The following is a 15,826-nucleotide window of genomic DNA, read 5'->3' on the forward strand; positions in this document are numbered from 1 at the left end:
ACAGGGTTTAGCCCCTCTCTGTCCCTGCCATAAAATTGTCCAAAATCCGGTTATTTACCCTATTTCTGTTGCTGGTTTTTATATCAAGGCGCAGATCTCAAAATATAGACGGGAGTCCGGTCATAAATATGTAGTCCTGGAGCCCATTTGTTTCTTGCTTCAGGAAACGTAAACAGGGGGCTGGGAATGAATGTCTGGCCTGGAGCCCATCTTTTTCTCACCCCAGGAAGTGTGAACAGGAGGCTTGTTGTAAATGTCTAGCCTGGAGCCCATCCATCTCCTGCCTCAGTCTGAGGCCCATCATGTCTGTCCTTCTAAGAGGTCTCTGCTTCTACCCTTGCTGGCTGAAATCTCTTTCCCACCCAAATGCCAGGTCAGACCATGTCACTCCTCTGCTCAGAACCCTGGAATGGTTCCCTGCCCTATCAGAGTAAAAGCTAAGACTTAAAATGGCCTACAAAGCCCGAGATAATTTGCCCATGCTGCCCACCCTATCACCCCTCTGAGATAATCTCCTGCCACACCTCCCCTCACCCCGTCCACCCCAGCCACCCTGGCTCTATGCTCTTCTGGGAATACACAGCCACCCCCGGGCCTTTGCCCCTGCTCTTCCTTCCGCCTGGAAAGCTCTTCCTCCAGATATCTGCATGGCTCCCTCCCTTACCTCCTTCAATTCTTTGTCCAAATGTCAGCTTCACAACGAGGCCATCTCTGGTGTGACATCTGAAACTGCAGAACCCCCCTCCCCCAGGTGTTCCCCGTCCTCCTTTCCCAATTTACTTTTCTCCATAATACTCGTCACCATCTATCATACTGTACACATCGTTTATTTATCTTGTCTCTTGTCTGTCTTCCTCCCCTAGAACTCGAGCTCCCACAGGCTGGGGGCTTTGTTCTGTTCGTTGTTGTGTCTCCAGGGACTAGAACTGGTTGGCTCTCAGCTCATGTTTGGGGACGGAGGGATGGCTATTGGCTCCAGAGGAGAGGGAGGCCGGAGAGGAAGCATAGGTAGGAAAGCTCCTGCGGTCAGGCTAAGGTGGCCAACATCTTCCAGAGGCCAACAGGGAGCCTCCCAGGGAGTTGTGCAGGGGGGGGGTGACACAGGTTGGATTTTAATTTTACACTGATTCTCTGGTTCTGAGATCAGGTTGGAAGAAGCAAGAGGAGATGGTGGAGGTGAGGGGCAGTTGCCAGACTCTAGCAGAAACCTAGGGAGGGAAAGATTAAAATGAACCCTTTTTAAAGAGTAATTAGTTGCTGAGGGGATGGAGGGCAAGGGAATTTCTGACTGGGAATTTTCCAACTGATCTGAGGTGGCGAGCTCCAGGGCGCAGGGTCACCGGTCAACGCAGAGGGAAACAGGGCAAAGGAGGGGCCCAGGGAAAGCGTGGGAGAGGCCTGAGCTCAGAGGGTCCCTGAGGTCCCAGGCCTGGTGGCGGGCACCAGATGTGAGCTCTGAATGATGGATGAAGAAACCCGTCAGCCAGGCCCAGGAGGAAGGAGACCAGGCAGCAAACCAGTGCCTACTGGGGGCTGGAGTGACAGACCCAGCCTCAGGGGGCTGCCCGGCCTGAGGCCTTCCCAGTTCACAGGAAGGCCACTGCGTCTCATAAGGAACCTTGGCTTGGCAGGGTCAGGGTTAGGGTTAGGGAGACTGGCTCCGTGGCCCTGGCTTGGCCTCCAAGGAGCTGGTGACCTTGAGCAAATCACTGCCCCTCCTTGGTGGCTTTCAGTTGGGATGCAGATGAGCTGACTTAGAGAGGAAACCAGAAAAGGCTTTTCCGGTCTTCCAGCCTTCCCCACCCCCTGTCCCTTCCAGCTCCCACTCGGCAAAGGTGGTGGCACCTCCAAATCACACCTGCAACTCATTAACTCACCTGCCTGGGGGAAATTCCTCAGTTTGGGGGTAGGAGGGAAGCTGGGCTCTGCTTCCCAGTGTGGAACCCCATTAACCCCTTCGGAATTGCAGAGAGCCTAATAAATCCCCCGCACCTCCCCCAACCAAATCCCCATGGTTCACACAGGAAGCTGGTGTGTGTGTGTGTGTGTGTGTGTGGGCACACGTGCGCGCGTGCACACACATTTCAGGGTCACACAGAAAGGTCAGGGCTAAGGCAGCGTTCAAACCTGCATCTCCATCATAGCAGTAAGTATAAGGCACACACAGGGGAGATGGGGAGGAAGGGAAGGGGTACAGGATGGGGATCCAGGATTTGGTGAAGGGGGAGGGAGAGGATCCACAAGATCCACAGGAAGATCCACAAGATCTGGCTCAGGTGGCTGAGAGAGGGCCCGGAAACAATCACGATAGCTTACATTTATTGATTCATTCTCTCAGTCCACAAATATCTACTGAGCATCTTCCATGGGCCAGGCACCGTTTCTAGGCTTTAGGAATATAAATGTAAAGGAAAGAAACAAAAAAATCCCTGCTCTCAGAGAGCTTACTGGTGGGGAGAAACATACAACAAACAAACAAACAAATTTTTTAAAGGTAAAATATTAAATGATGACAGGTGTTATTTAAAAAGTAAAGCAGGAAGGAGGCTGGGAGTGCAGGGGGCTGGGTGAGACAACAGTTTTAACAGAGTGGTCCAGGACGGTGTCTTGAAGAGAGGGACAAAGATGCAAGGGGCATGAGGAGTGAGCCTGGGGAAGAGCTTCTGGAGAGAAAACACAGGAGCAAAGGCCCACAGGGGGACCAACAGCAGCAGAGAGCAAGGGGAGGGACCCAGACCCAACTATACCATCCTCATTAGGGCTTTCATTACTCAAAGTGAGCTGGGAACCACTCAGGGTTTTGAGCCCAGGAGGGATGTTATGGATCTGGGTTTGATCAGGCTCATTCCATCTGCTGAGCTTTGAAGAGACTTCAGGGGACCCTGGCAGAAGCAGGGAGTTGGGATAGGCAGCTACCGAGCTGGTCCAGGCCTAAGTAGGAGGATCCGAGGCCTGGAGCCCAACCAGGCCTGAATGAAAACACCTTTATTTACATGAAAAACCTTTATTCTCTGCGATTTTTACCTCTCTGAAGCTCAGTTTCCACACCTGTTAAGTGGGGCCACCACCTGTAGCAGAGAGGCCTTGAGGATGTGAAACAGCAGAGAGCCTGGCCCAGTAAGTGGTAGGCCCTCAGGGAACAGTGTCCCTACACAGCTGACTGAGCCCCAGGACTTTGAACTCCTGCTGGCTGAGTGACCCTGGGAAAGTTACTTAGCCTCTCTGGGCTGGTTTTCCCATCTGTGAATGGGATATGACATTGTGAAAGCAGATCCTTCTGCCTATCTGGAATATAAGAAGAGGTATCGAGCTCCCTGTCACAGGAGGTATAGAAGCAGAGGCACCTGGTGGAGGGGGTTACCTTTACTAACAAAATCTAACAATCACTGCATACTTAAGAGACACCAGCCTCTGTGCTAAGAAGTCTGCATTTATTGTTTGATGCTTAGCACTGAGCCTGCAGGGTCAGTGTGATCTCATAATGTCAGCTGTTATCATCTCATTTAATCCTTGAAACTCAGCTCTCTAAGGTAGGGGCTGATGCCTTTGTAATTCCCAATTCCCATTTTACAGATGAGGAAACTGAGGCAGAGAGCGGTTAAAGTCACTTGTCCAAGGTCACTCACCAGCTGGTACCTGGTGGAACCCAGGCACTGGTGGTCTGAATTCAGAGTCCATGTTCTTTTGGTTATAAACTCAGTGTGTTCCCTTGGGCCAGTCCTGGCTCTGCCTCTGGGCCCCAATTTTCTCATTGGCACAAGAACATTTCCCAGCTGACAGCCAGCACTAACTGCCAGCCACGTGAGTGTGCTATCTTGGGCGTGCCGGCCCAGCTGGGCCCCGAAGACTACAGCCCCACCAATGTCACGTGGGGCAGAAGAACCACCCAGCTGGGCCCAGGTGATCCATAGAATCATGAGAGATAATGAAATGGATTTATTTCAAGCCATTTGTTACACGGCAATAGAAAAATAAAACAGCATTCAGCAACAAACATTTGTTGAGTGCCTGCTGTGTACCAGGCACTGTACTAGACACTAGAAGAAGCCCATCATTTGTTTCTGGCTTCCAGGCCTGCTAGAAGCCTTCAACTTCCTCCCCTGCAGTCTGAACCGGGCCTGGGCGGGAGCATGCAGCCCCAGGTGTTGTCTCTCCAGAGATGCCACCGTCAGTGAGGATGAGGCCCTCGTAGCTGGGCGGAGGCAAGGGGGGCTGGGCCCCAAGCAGGGCACCCCCTGAGGTACTGCGCTCTGGGTCTTCCTCCACGGGGTATGCAGGTGGTGTCAGGGGCCCCTCAGCCAGTCGGCAGTGCACGGCCTCCTCGTAAGTGGGGATGGCAACCGCCTCTGGGGTCCTACAGGGACAGAAGAGAGGCTGTGAGCAGGGGGTGGGGCAAAACCCTACTGCACGCCAGGAAGAGAGCGAGGAAGGCTGTAGGCTCCCCAGGGCCCCATAGACACAGCTGAAGCTTGACATCAGCCAGCCCCTGCCAACCTCAGCTCCCCCGACTCCACCCTCCCTGTGCTATAGTTAGTTCTCCATACAGTTAGTTCCCCACATGGGCTCACCACACCCTCTGTCTCCTCAGTTCTCTCTGCAGGGAAAGTCCTTCCCACTTCCCTCACCCCTTCCCTGCTGGTCAGTCCCCACTTGTCCTTTGAGTCTCCTCCGGGGAGCTCTCCTGACCTCCCCTAGCAAAGCTCCCACTCCCTGCTCTGGGTCCCCACAGTGCTCTCCCTTCTGTCACTGCCTTGACCCCAGCCGGTTGTCCCCTAGGGCAGGGACTGACTTTGGGTGTCCAGGGATTGATGCTTGGGGATGTTTGTTGAAAGACTGAGTGATGATCGATGGGGAGAAAGACTTCCAGCTTACTGTAATCATCTCCCTTACACAATCTGGAGTTGTGGATGCTCAGGGCAGGATGTGAGACCTCAATTCCCCTGCCCATCTGGATGCTTGAGGCCCTGATATGGTAAGTCCATCAAGTGATCACCTCTGCTTGCATACCTCCAGAGACGGAGAACTCACTATCTACCCAGTCAACCCTACCTATCTCTAAAGAGCTTGGCTTTCCTGTGACTTTCCCCCACCTCCCCCACATGAACCACCCTGGAGGGACTTGAGGTAGAGACCCGGTCACTTGCATCCCAGCCACACCAATGCTGATGGGAATGAGTCTGGCCCTCGGTCCTCCCAGGGCCCTGGGGGATCACCTCTGGGGAGTCAGGGCTCCTTCCCCTCCCGGGACCTTGAGGGTGGGAGGGTCACTGATCCTCTGTCTGGACTGCTTCTGCTTTGGGAAGATACTGCCAGATACGGAGGTTGACTAGGTGACCTTGGAGGTCCCCTCCCACCCCAAGTGGCTCGAGGGCTGGCTATGAGTCGGCACTGGCTGGTTCTCCTCCCTGCTCAGCCACATTCTCTGTGGGAGATCATGGGTCAGTAACTCTATTAACCTAGGCCCCAGTTTCGCCATCTGTAAATGGGGACAATAAGGGCATCTACCTCACAGGACCGTGTGAAGATTAAATGAGGTAATACAGGGACACTTAGCACATGCTCCATAAATGGGAGCTGGTAACAAAATCTCAAAGGTCTCCATGAGGCAGGGGTGTGGGTAACAAAAGTTATCACAGATCTCCTGCTGGCAGGCGCCACACAGGCTCAGAGAGGCTGTCACTTGCCCAAGGCCATCAGTTTGGAGCCAGCAGCAAATTAGTTCAATCCATACCAGCCTGTCTAGACAGGGGAAGGCCGATGGCAGGAGGCTGGCCAGAGGACAGACAGGTGGTGGAGGGGTCTTCGCTCCAGTGGTGATGGAGCAGCTGTGCCAGGAATTTGCTGCCCCTCAGGTAAGCACCCATCACCCCCGTGGACATCGCCCTTCTATGGGCAACGTATCTTCTCAGCCCACGCCCACCACAGCCCTAAGAGCAGCCCACTGGGACCACATGACCAAGGTCATGGAGCAGGCTGTGTGCCAGTCTGATGGAGGGCACCAGCCAAGAGCCCAAGCTGGGCTCCCCTTCCAGTGCTTTTGCAAACTTCTCTCACAGACCCTCCTCCTCCGGAGCCCAGGAGCCCTGCAGCTGAGAAATCAGATAAGGGGTCTCACCCGCCTCTGACTCCCAGCGTCCTTTGAGGTGAGGGCAGGCAAAGAATATTGCTCCTGGAGGCAGGCAAACTAGGTTCAATTGCTGTGTGACCTAGGCTATGTTCACAGCCTCTCTGAGCCTCTTTCTCCTCATCTATAAAATGAGGATAACAATTCCCATTTTGTAGATTCAGGGAGAGGGAAAAATGGAAAATGCTTTGACAACGCTCAGGAAAATATGGGTGATTAGGCTTCCAGAACCCCACATCTCCTGCCCTGCTCACCTCCCAGCCACGCCCCTGCTGCTCCCTACTTCTCCAAGCCCCAGAGACATGAGGCAGGTTTTGCGTATGCCTGGGGCCGCTCCAGCAGGTAACAGCTGGCAGGGCAGGGCACAGCTGCCAGGTGAGATCAGACCACAGCAGGAAGTTTGCTTAGAGGGCAGAGGTGCAGTAGCCCTCATGCCACCTCACCTAGCCAGCTGGGCCCACCCAGCCCCAGGTTGCCAGAGTCATGGTCCAGAAGGCTGGAAACTTGGGGAACATGAAGTTCAGGGTGACCATATTGCACACTTCAGGGGCAGGCCCATTTGTGGTGTATTCTGGAGGTGGCCCCCTGCAGCTGTGTGGGGCGGGCTGGCCACTGTGGTCCCCATGCACAGGAAGCTCCACCGAGGCTGGGGCTCACCCCACTCTCTGGAGCCTAGTGGGGACATGAGATCTGAGCCTGGCACCAGCTCTTCCACTATTCAGCTGAGTTAAGCAAACACAGTAGGGAAAGGGGACAGGGACCAGGGATGAAACACTATATGCCCAACACTCAAGCTCTCTAATCTTATTTCACATTCATGACAAGCCTGGGGGTAGCAGCCCTCAGCCATTGCACAGGTGAGTGGAGGCCGCACTTCAACGAAGCGGCAAAGCCCCAGCTCTGTCTGCTAGCAAAACCCAAGCCAACTCCACCCATCACACCTCCCCCAACCCTGACCCCTAATCTCTCCACACCTCAGCTTTCTCATCTGAAAAATGGATCTAATCCTTACACTGCCTCATAAGCAGTAAGGCTCAAATCAGGAGGCATGAGAGTACATCATAAAATGAAAGCGCAGGAAGAACAGCAAACTTTGCAGTGAATACACCTCCCCATCTATCATCTCATCTGAGCCTAACAGCAATCCTAGGGAAAATTCCAGGATTGACAGGGGAAGAACTAGACAGGGCTCAGAGAGTCTAAGTAACAGGCTCAAGAATACAGAGCTTAGAAAAGAAAGAGCAGACACTGAAAGCCTCGTGTCTGACTAGACCCACGCTTTTTCTGCTGTACTCACTGAGGCGTGGGGGGGTTCCCAGGAGGCCTCCCATCCAGGCACCTCATTTAGGGCTCACACTTAAGATGGGAGCCCCTGAGAGGAGGGGTTTTGTCCGTTTCATCCACTGCTGCATTGTCAGCGCCCTGCGTAGTTAGGTACTCAGTAAATGTTGGTGAAATGCAGGAAAGAATAAGTAGATGAATAAATGAGGAAACTGAGGCCCCAAGAGAGAAATGGACCTGCCCAAGTCATCAGCCTAGAAGGCCTTTGTCTCTAACCTAGAGTTACCTGCAGAGAGCAAGGCCCCTGGGGGCAGGGACAGCTGAGTGGCCTCCCCATGGGGCCCAGATGCTGGGCTGTCAGCAGGAGGGCCAGGGTGGCTCAGCTCCAGGGACAAGAAAGAGCTATTAGCAGAAGCAGCCTCTCCAACATCCAGCCACCCCAGCTCTGAATCTAAGACCTGGTCTCTGAACCTGATGGGCCATGAGCGCCCCACAGCCTCCTGGGTAGGTTCCCCCCTGGCCCGGCTGGGAATGAAGGCCAAGCGGCCCCACCTGACAGATGCAGCTGTGTCCCGGGGCCCTGTTGGGTCAACACGGCTGTGTCTACAGACAACATTTACCTTCTGTGCTCAGGCCAGGCTGGGCGGGGAGGGACAGGCTCCAGTCCAGAGCACCCCGAGGCCTGGTCTGGTTCCAACTGACCATTAACTGACTGTGTGACCAGGTAGGTCACTGGTCTCTCTGAGACCCAGGTTTCTCATCTGAGAAGTGAAGAGACCCCAGGGCCCTGCCCTTCCCTCTAATAGTCAAATTAAGGCCTGACCATTGGACTAAGGGGCCTCTGTTCAATACTTTATTGTCTGTGACCTCAAGGAGTCACAGGCCAGTAGCAGGGACTAATCTGTTACTTTCTTTAACTCAGAATGCATTTTTCCCTCTAACTAAGGGAAGAAGGGTGTCCAAGTCCGAGGCCAGTTCCCAGATATCTGGCTTAGCCCTTAGTACATGCAAATCCAGTGCTTACAGAGTGGTGTGGGGGAATGCACACTTCACAGCCAGCAGGCTCTGCTACTTTCTAGCTGTACAACCCTCACCCTCTTTTTCTGTAAAGGACAACAGTAATTCTTACCTTGCAGGTAGGTTAGACTGGGGAAGATGTATGCAGGCCCCTGATATGCCGGCCCAGCTGATACTTGGTGAATGAGTAAGTACATAAGAGCATGTAAGATACATGCATTGTCAACAGGGCAAAAATTGGTTCTTGGACTCTTGCTGATACTGTGTTTACGTATAAAGCACAAATATACATACAGACCAAGTATGTAGTATATCTGTGGTATTAACATTTCATGGGGGAGGATGAAGAAAAAAATGCCTAAAAAGTCTCCTTAGAGGGAATGATAATGAAAAAAAAGATGAGAAATATTGTCCAAATGCAAGGTTTTGTCTCCATTCCCCACCTCACCCATGGGCCTTTGTACATGATCTTCTGCTTGCCTAAAACGCTTCTCTCCACCTTATCTACTTGAGGAGAAGTTGACATTTGTTGTGCACCTACTGTGTCCCAGGCTCTGGGCTGAGTTCTTCATATACATCATCTCATTTAAGTACTATACAGGCATTTGCTACTATTGTATGCTGAGCTCTGCTGCCACCTCCTCCAAGAAGCCTTCTTGGATTTCTCCATGTCCCCACAGAACCATGTCTGTCCTCTTTCACAGCTTTAACTACTCTGATTTGTCAAAGTCTGCCTCTGTCGAGGGACTTTAAACTCTTCCAGGAGTGCTGATCAGCCTCCAAGACCCCAGGGCATAGGTAAGGCCTGGTCCAGAGGAGAAACCCCATGAAAGTTTGCTGAGCAAATGCATGATGATGTGACAGTGCCCCACCTGTGGCCTCCACCCAGCCCTGCTGACCTGCAGCTCTCCTTCTCCAAGGGCTCCACAGTGAGGTAGTACAGGTCTCTGGAGAAGCGATATGGGTCCCATCGAGGCGGCCCCTTGGTGCTGGCCTTGACAGACCACAGCAGGCTGAAGAGCAGCAGCAGGCCACCTGCACCGCAGCAGAGGAAGCTGACCGACCTGAGCAGGGGACCAGGGGCCTCAGGCTCAGGGCGTCCTGTGGGCAGAGCCGACTGGCTGGGCTGGGCACCTGCATCTTCTTCACTCCACCAGGCGAAGCAGAGTGTCCCGGCCACCAGAACCACCATGCCGCTGACCGTCACGCAGTAGCACAGGGTGGAGGCCACGCGGCCCCTGTCACACGTCTGGACACCGAGAAGGAGAGAGAAGAGGAAACGGGCCCCGTGAGAGGCCTGCTGGGTACCAGAGACTGGATTTTAGTCCTCCTCTGCCTGAGGTCACTGTGCAACCTCAGAGGGGTCATTTGACTTCTCTGTGCCTTAGTTTCCTCATCTGTGAAATGGAGATGATGCTCCCAACTTTGCAGGGTTGTTTTGAAGGCCACAAGTAATGTGTCTCAAGTTCCTAGCACCACACCTGGGACCCGGTAGGAGCTCAGTAAGTGTGGCTGGGTTCACTCCAGGACTACCCCCGGACTCAGAGGCCTCATCAGCCTGGTGTGTATGAGACTCCCCACTGCAGGCTGGGAGGGAGAAGAGTGAACGCTGTGGGGTCCGCCAGGCCTGCCAGGAGAGAGGCTTGCTGGTTACGCATTGCCTCACTTCACCCTGGTCACAGTCTCGAAAGGTCAATACTCTTATCTCCATTTGACAGAGGAAGACATTGAAACTGGGGGTGGGTAAAGGAGCTAGTGGGAAAGGGGCACTGAGAAGCCTGAAGTTGAAATTCACGACACAAAGCAAAACTTTGTGCAAAAAGATGTTCACCGTGGCCTTATTTTTAATGGTTGTAATTTGGAAAGAGCCTAAATGTCCAACTATAGGGAAAGGGTGAGGAAACCATGGCATAAACTCTAGACGGAATATTCATGACTCATTTTTTAAAAAGCTCAGCACAAATGTTTAACAATGGGGTAAATGCTTATGATATCTGACCTTTTTCAACTTAGTTTGCCAAATTATGTGCACAGTGTTATCTCAATGAGGCAAAGACAAAATGCCAAGGGAAAAAAAAATAACTGGGAGGAACCCTGGCTCCAGATTATACAGACAGGAAGGGGCTGTCCCCAAAGCCAACCTCTAGGCTGCTGTACATGCTGTTCCCTCTGCCTGGTAACTTGCTCGTATCTCCCCTCCCAGCTCAGCTCGGCCCTCACCTGAGAAGCCTTCGCTGGGGACACTTTAAACTTGGAGTCCCCTGGGCCTTCTTGGACCAAGCTTTTATCCTGTCTGTTTGGTTTCTCCTTTGCATATTGTCCTCACCAGACAGCAAGCTTCCTGGGGGCAGGGTCTGTATAGGCCCTGTTCACTGCTATATCCCCCAGTGCCTAGCACATAGTAGCTGCTCTATAAACATTTGTTGAAGAAATTCTCCTAAATGAGAAAGAGTGTTGTTGAATAAACCTTGTTGTGTGAAAAGCCCCTCTCTCAGTTGGGAGGGGCTGGGAGTGGGGAGGGAACACAAGATTCCAGCTGCTACAGCACCCAGCCTCGGAGCCTGGTTTTACTCCCCACGTTACAGCTCACCAGCCGTGTCCTGGGGTAAGCCTCTCAACTGCTCCGGGCCTGTCTCCTCATCCGTACAAAGGGCAGGCTCTCTAGCAGGCTGCTAGCAGAACTTACAGAGGCCCCCCTCTCCTCTTCCAAAAGTGGAGCCAGTGAAGGAGGGGACTGGGGAACTCACAGACCTTAGGAAGACTTCAATCGTCAGCCTTACAAATGGGGACTTGCCCAGCCTAATGTGGTGCATCAAATGATGCCCTGCTGTGCAGCCATTCAAAGGCACACTCCTCCGGGAGCTGAGGAGCATGGCAGTTCAAGATCTAGTAGGTGAGACTTTAGATTTCAAAAGGGCATGTTCCCAGATGTGTTTAAAAACGTGTGTGTGTATGTGTGTGCGTATGCATGTGAGAGAGAAAGAGAGAATGTATGCATGTAATGCTCGAGGAGTGGACCCCAATCTTTCTGAGCCTCCAGGCCACCAGAAGCATATAGAAAAATGCCACTTGTAAATTACCTTCAATTCTCTTCCTGTGAATTTGTCTATGGGGCAAGGCCTCCTGTCTCCAGCTCAAGGCATTTTCTGGGGGAGAGAAAAAGAACCTGACTACACTCTTTCCAAAGTCAGACAGCGAGGAGAGGCTGTCAGAAGGAAAAGCTGGAGAAATCAGCTTGGGGGGAAAAAAAAAAAACACAGCAAATCAATAACGGTAACCCTTTGCCTGTATATTATGGCACTTGACAGTTCCGCTTCATACCTGGAATCTCATCTGACTCACCACAACTGAGGTGGGTGGTCAGGGCAGGGAAAGAAATTCCTGTTTTGCAAATGGGGAGACTGAGCCCAGAAAGGTGAGGGACTTTGCCCAAAGCTGTATACAGCTGTGTGTCTCAACCCTTGCAGAACTCACTCCTGAGTAAGGTAACACGATGCTTTTAAATTCCTATAAAAGCAATAGTTCCTCATTGTGGAGAAAAGGAGAAAACCACAGAAGAGAATAAAAATGCAAAATACAAATCATCATCAATGCTGCCCCACAGAGATGAGCATGATCTGCAAGTGAATGCTTCCTTTCCAGTCCTCCCTTGGCCTGCGTAGCTGATGATGGCGGCAGCAGATGTGTACTGGGCATTTACAGGCGCTGGGAACCACATCAAGCACTTTACAGGTATCCGCCATCTTAATCCTACAACAGCATTATGTCCTGAGGACACTGGAGCTGCGAGGGTGACAGCTTGTCCAAGGTCAGTGCCAAATTTGAACCAGGTCTAGTCTGACTCAAATCCCTGTGTGTGCACAGCTAGATCCAACTGTATTTTTCAGTATATGAAGTTGAGACCGTGCCCTGAATAGATGCATTTGTAAATCTTCAGCTCAGGCAGATCCCACTTTCTAAAATGCTCTGCCCTCTTTCCTGACTCAAATGCTCCCAGACCTCAGACAAGCCCCTGGAATTCCCCTTAGCACGTTCTCACTGGATGTTGTGTCATCTCCTTCTGTGTGAGTCTCCCTCCCTCCATGTGGATCCACCATGGGCAGGCAGAGCACACGATGACCTACCACCCCCGGGAGATGGAAGGTGTCAACGCCCGCTGGATGAAGGACAGCCTGTTCTGTTGTGAGGTGGTTTTCATTATTTTTACAGATCGGGGCTCTGATGGCTTATGGGAAAGGTGTCCTGCCCTAGATTCCCCTGGCCCATTTCAGAGACGTGGTCTTCAGGCAGTTTACTCACCCTTCACAGTAGTGTACCCTGGACCCTAACGGGGGAGGAAGAAAGGGCTCCCTGCCCTGGAGGGCATAACCCCAGCCCGGGGCAGGGAGGAAACTTCTCTAATCCCAGCGAAGTCCCACTCCCAATCTGGCACTCAGTCAGGCTGCCAGGCTGGCCCCCTCCTTCCAGCTCCCTCATATCCCCTCCACCCATGCACCCAAACTCCTGGGGTCCTCTACACCTGCTGCTCCTGGGGAGCCCTCTGTTCCCATTCAGGACCCTCATTTCACACCCCCCCCTTCAAGACCCATGCCAAATACACCTCCTCCCAGAAGCCTTTCTGCTGCTGCCACCCCACCTCCCACCAGCCAGAGTTATCACTGCCTCTGACTATAGCCACTCTATCTGTTAGCTCTGTGATCTTGATCAGGCGGCCCAACATCTCTGAGCTCAAATTCCTGCCTCCCAGGGGGGAGCAAGTTGTGAAGATGAGATGGCAAGATGGCAAACAGTGACACAGCTTGACAGAGAGGATGGATCCTGGCTCTGACACTGGGTAAGTTACCTAGATTCTCCATGCCTCAGTTCCCTCCTTTGTAAAATGGGCACAAATAATATCGTACTATCCTTGCTACCAACAGGGGAACTTTAGGTGCCAGTTTTCTGTGAAGAACTAAACCATCTGAACAAGAAGTGTTCCAAACCATCTTCGTGTAACCCCGGGTAAACTGAGGCTCTGAGCGCCATGGCCCAAGGCCACCCAACAAGTTAGAACACAGTTTGGAGGAGACTTGCATGTCCAGACTCTGCCCACCAAGCCACTGAGGTCAAGGTGAAGGGAAGGGGTCCAGGCGGGGTTGGATTAGGAGGAGCCGAGATGCTCCCAAGGGCGGGGAGAGAAGGAAGCTTATACCCACCTTGCGCGCAGCCATCGCGCTGCAGGGTCAGGCGTGGTCCCGGAGCGGGGAGCCTGGCGAGACGAGCGGAGGTGAAGGCATGATGGCTGTCGCGCCCGTGGGCAGAGCGAACCTGGGAAGGGCGGTCTCTCCGATCTGCAGGGGGCGCCCGGCGTTAGGGGCGGCCCGGCGACCGTCCCCCAGCCCAGCTCTCCGAGCCCGCAGAAGCGCTACGGTCCGGCTCCGGGTCTGGTCCAGGGCGTCTCGTCCGCCGCCGTCCGTCCCGTCCGATCGCCGCCCAAACCCGGTGGGAGCGGTGCCGAGCCCGCTTCACCGCGCAGGGGCTCGGACACCGGGCGGGGGCGCCGAGGGGCGCGTGGAGTCCGGCTTCGCTGTCGACTCCGGTGATGGTCACCCCCTGGCTCCCGCCCACGCTTCGGGCTTGGCCGACTGCGGCCGGGACCCTGGGCTCGGGCTCAGGGCGCGGCCTGCCCCACCTCTCCTCGGATCTGCGTCCTCGCGGCCGTAGGGCCTGCGGAGACTCCAGGGTGGCGCGGCTCCAGGTGCCGCGCCCGACCTTAAAGCGACAGCGCGACCTGGGCTGGCGGAGGTCGGGGTTTCCCAGCGCGGGGGGAGCTCTTAACCGGAACCTCCCTGGAACTGTCGGGAACCCGCAGTCCTTGGGGCCATCCCGCCCCCACTACTCCACGGGGGCGGGCTTGGGAACCGGACACGAACTCCTCTGAGAGCCATCAGCACTCAGTCTGAGAGGGCTGTGAAGCACAGGCCTCCTCACTCCCATTTTATAGGAAGGGAAACTGAGGCCCAAGGAAGGAAAGTTACTTGACTGTTTACCGCATACTCCTTGACAACTGGCTTTTTCTTCTCACAGCAGTCAATCCGACAGCAAGGCCTCCCGGGCCCTCCAGGCCCTTACTTTCCCGGGAGGAAGGCATTCTCCGAAATAACAGAAGGCATTTAAGTGCTTCCCCAGCCTCTAAACGAGCAAAGTCACTGACCCAGGCAGTGAGAGGCCAGGAGAGGGGGGCTTGAGAGCAGGGCCTCCCACCTCCTGTGTGACCTTAACCTCTCTGAACCTACTCCCTCCTGTGTCAAAGGAGGGCTGAGGACCCCAACTCACAGGTCTTCAGGGATTGAATGAGTTAAGCTGAGCAGGTTAATAGAGCTCAGCCCTTTCACAAGTGCAGGCAGGAGGCAGATTTTATGGACAGGTGATTTAGGAGCCTGGAGAAGGGTCAGCGTGTGTGCTTGTGTGAAGTCTTCTCTGGGAGGACACCTGTTGTAGAAGGTAGGAATGGGGTGGCAGCATCCAGGCTGAAGGGGCAGCATGGGCAAAGGCTGGGCAAAGTCACAGGCAGGTAAAACCTCGACAATTTCATGTGGGTCAAAGGGAGGTGGTTCCGGACCAGCTGGGGTCTGGGTTTTGTTTATGTTTCTTCCTGCTGCTCCAACAAGCCAGGGGACTGGGCAGATTCCCCTCAGCCATGGCCAAGGATTCCCCACTGAGCCGGTGGTGACCAACTCCCCTCCCAGCCCAGGGACACGGGAGGTCAGAGCAGCCTGTCCAGTGGAGATCTGAAGCTCAGAGAGGGGAAACCACTGTCTCAGAGTCACAGAGCAGGGCAGCGGCAGGGCCCAGGCCCCCAATTTTTAAACTCCTTGTCTCTGAGGAAATATGCCACCTGAGAGTTTTAGCATTCTCTAAGCACCGACTCCTCTGACCGGTGAGGTCCTTTTACATGTTATCTCATTTCATCTTCACTGTGTGTGTGGTCTATGTAAGTGTTCCCATTTTACAGACAGAAAACTGAGGCTCAGAGAGGGGCAAAGGCCTGTGCAAGTCTAAAGAACTCACAAGTGGCTGAGCTGAGATAGGGATCAGGTAGACCTCAAACCAGGACCTCCTTCAGCTTTGCTCTGCTTAAGCTGGAGGTGGGGACAAGCAGCCTTCTCGGTGCCCTTGTGGGCCTGCTCAGGGGGGATATGAGTGAGCATCTGGAGGCCATGAAGCTGTCAGCTCCACCCATTTCTCCAGGGGCAGGCATCCATGCCGGTGTGGGCCCCTCACTGATCCAGACTCTCCTTCCCCAGGGTCACAGGTCACAGGCTGATAAGGTTGAGATCAGGGCCTGGGCACACACCTGACCCTGCTGGAACCCGAGTCCCCTGGCCCAGGCTGGACACTCACGCCCTGGAGGTGGTGGCCTGG

At 53.9% G+C, this 15,826-nt stretch overlaps 1 protein-coding gene and 1 long non-coding RNA gene across 2 annotated transcripts; one reads left to right on the forward strand and one right to left on the reverse strand.

The window, feature by feature from the left end:
* Positions 1–3,921: 3,921 nt before the first annotated feature.
* TMEM61 (transmembrane protein 61) lies at positions 3,922–14,249 on the reverse strand. The gene is made up of 3 exons (XM_061184174.1): positions 13,618–14,249; positions 9,322–9,671; positions 3,922–4,354 (listed from the first exon to the last, which is right to left on the reverse strand). The coding sequence occupies exons 1-3, from the start codon at positions 13,630–13,632 to the stop codon at positions 4,078–4,080; spliced, it is 642 nt and encodes a 213-aa protein (XP_061040157.1). The 5' UTR covers positions 13,633–14,249; the 3' UTR covers positions 3,922–4,077.
* Positions 12,524–13,528, forward strand: LOC133087308 (uncharacterized). Its single transcript, XR_009700388.1, has 3 exons — positions 12,524–12,609; positions 13,113–13,256; positions 13,342–13,528. It is a non-coding gene; the product is annotated as an uncharacterized LOC133087308 (long non-coding RNA).
* Positions 14,250–15,826: the final 1,577 nt, after the last annotated feature.

The sequence above is a fragment of the Eubalaena glacialis genome, chromosome 3 (genome assembly GCF_028564815.1).
Source record: "Eubalaena glacialis isolate mEubGla1 chromosome 3, mEubGla1.1.hap2.+ XY, whole genome shotgun sequence".
Classification (NCBI taxonomy): domain Eukaryota; kingdom Metazoa; phylum Chordata; class Mammalia; order Artiodactyla; family Balaenidae; genus Eubalaena; species Eubalaena glacialis.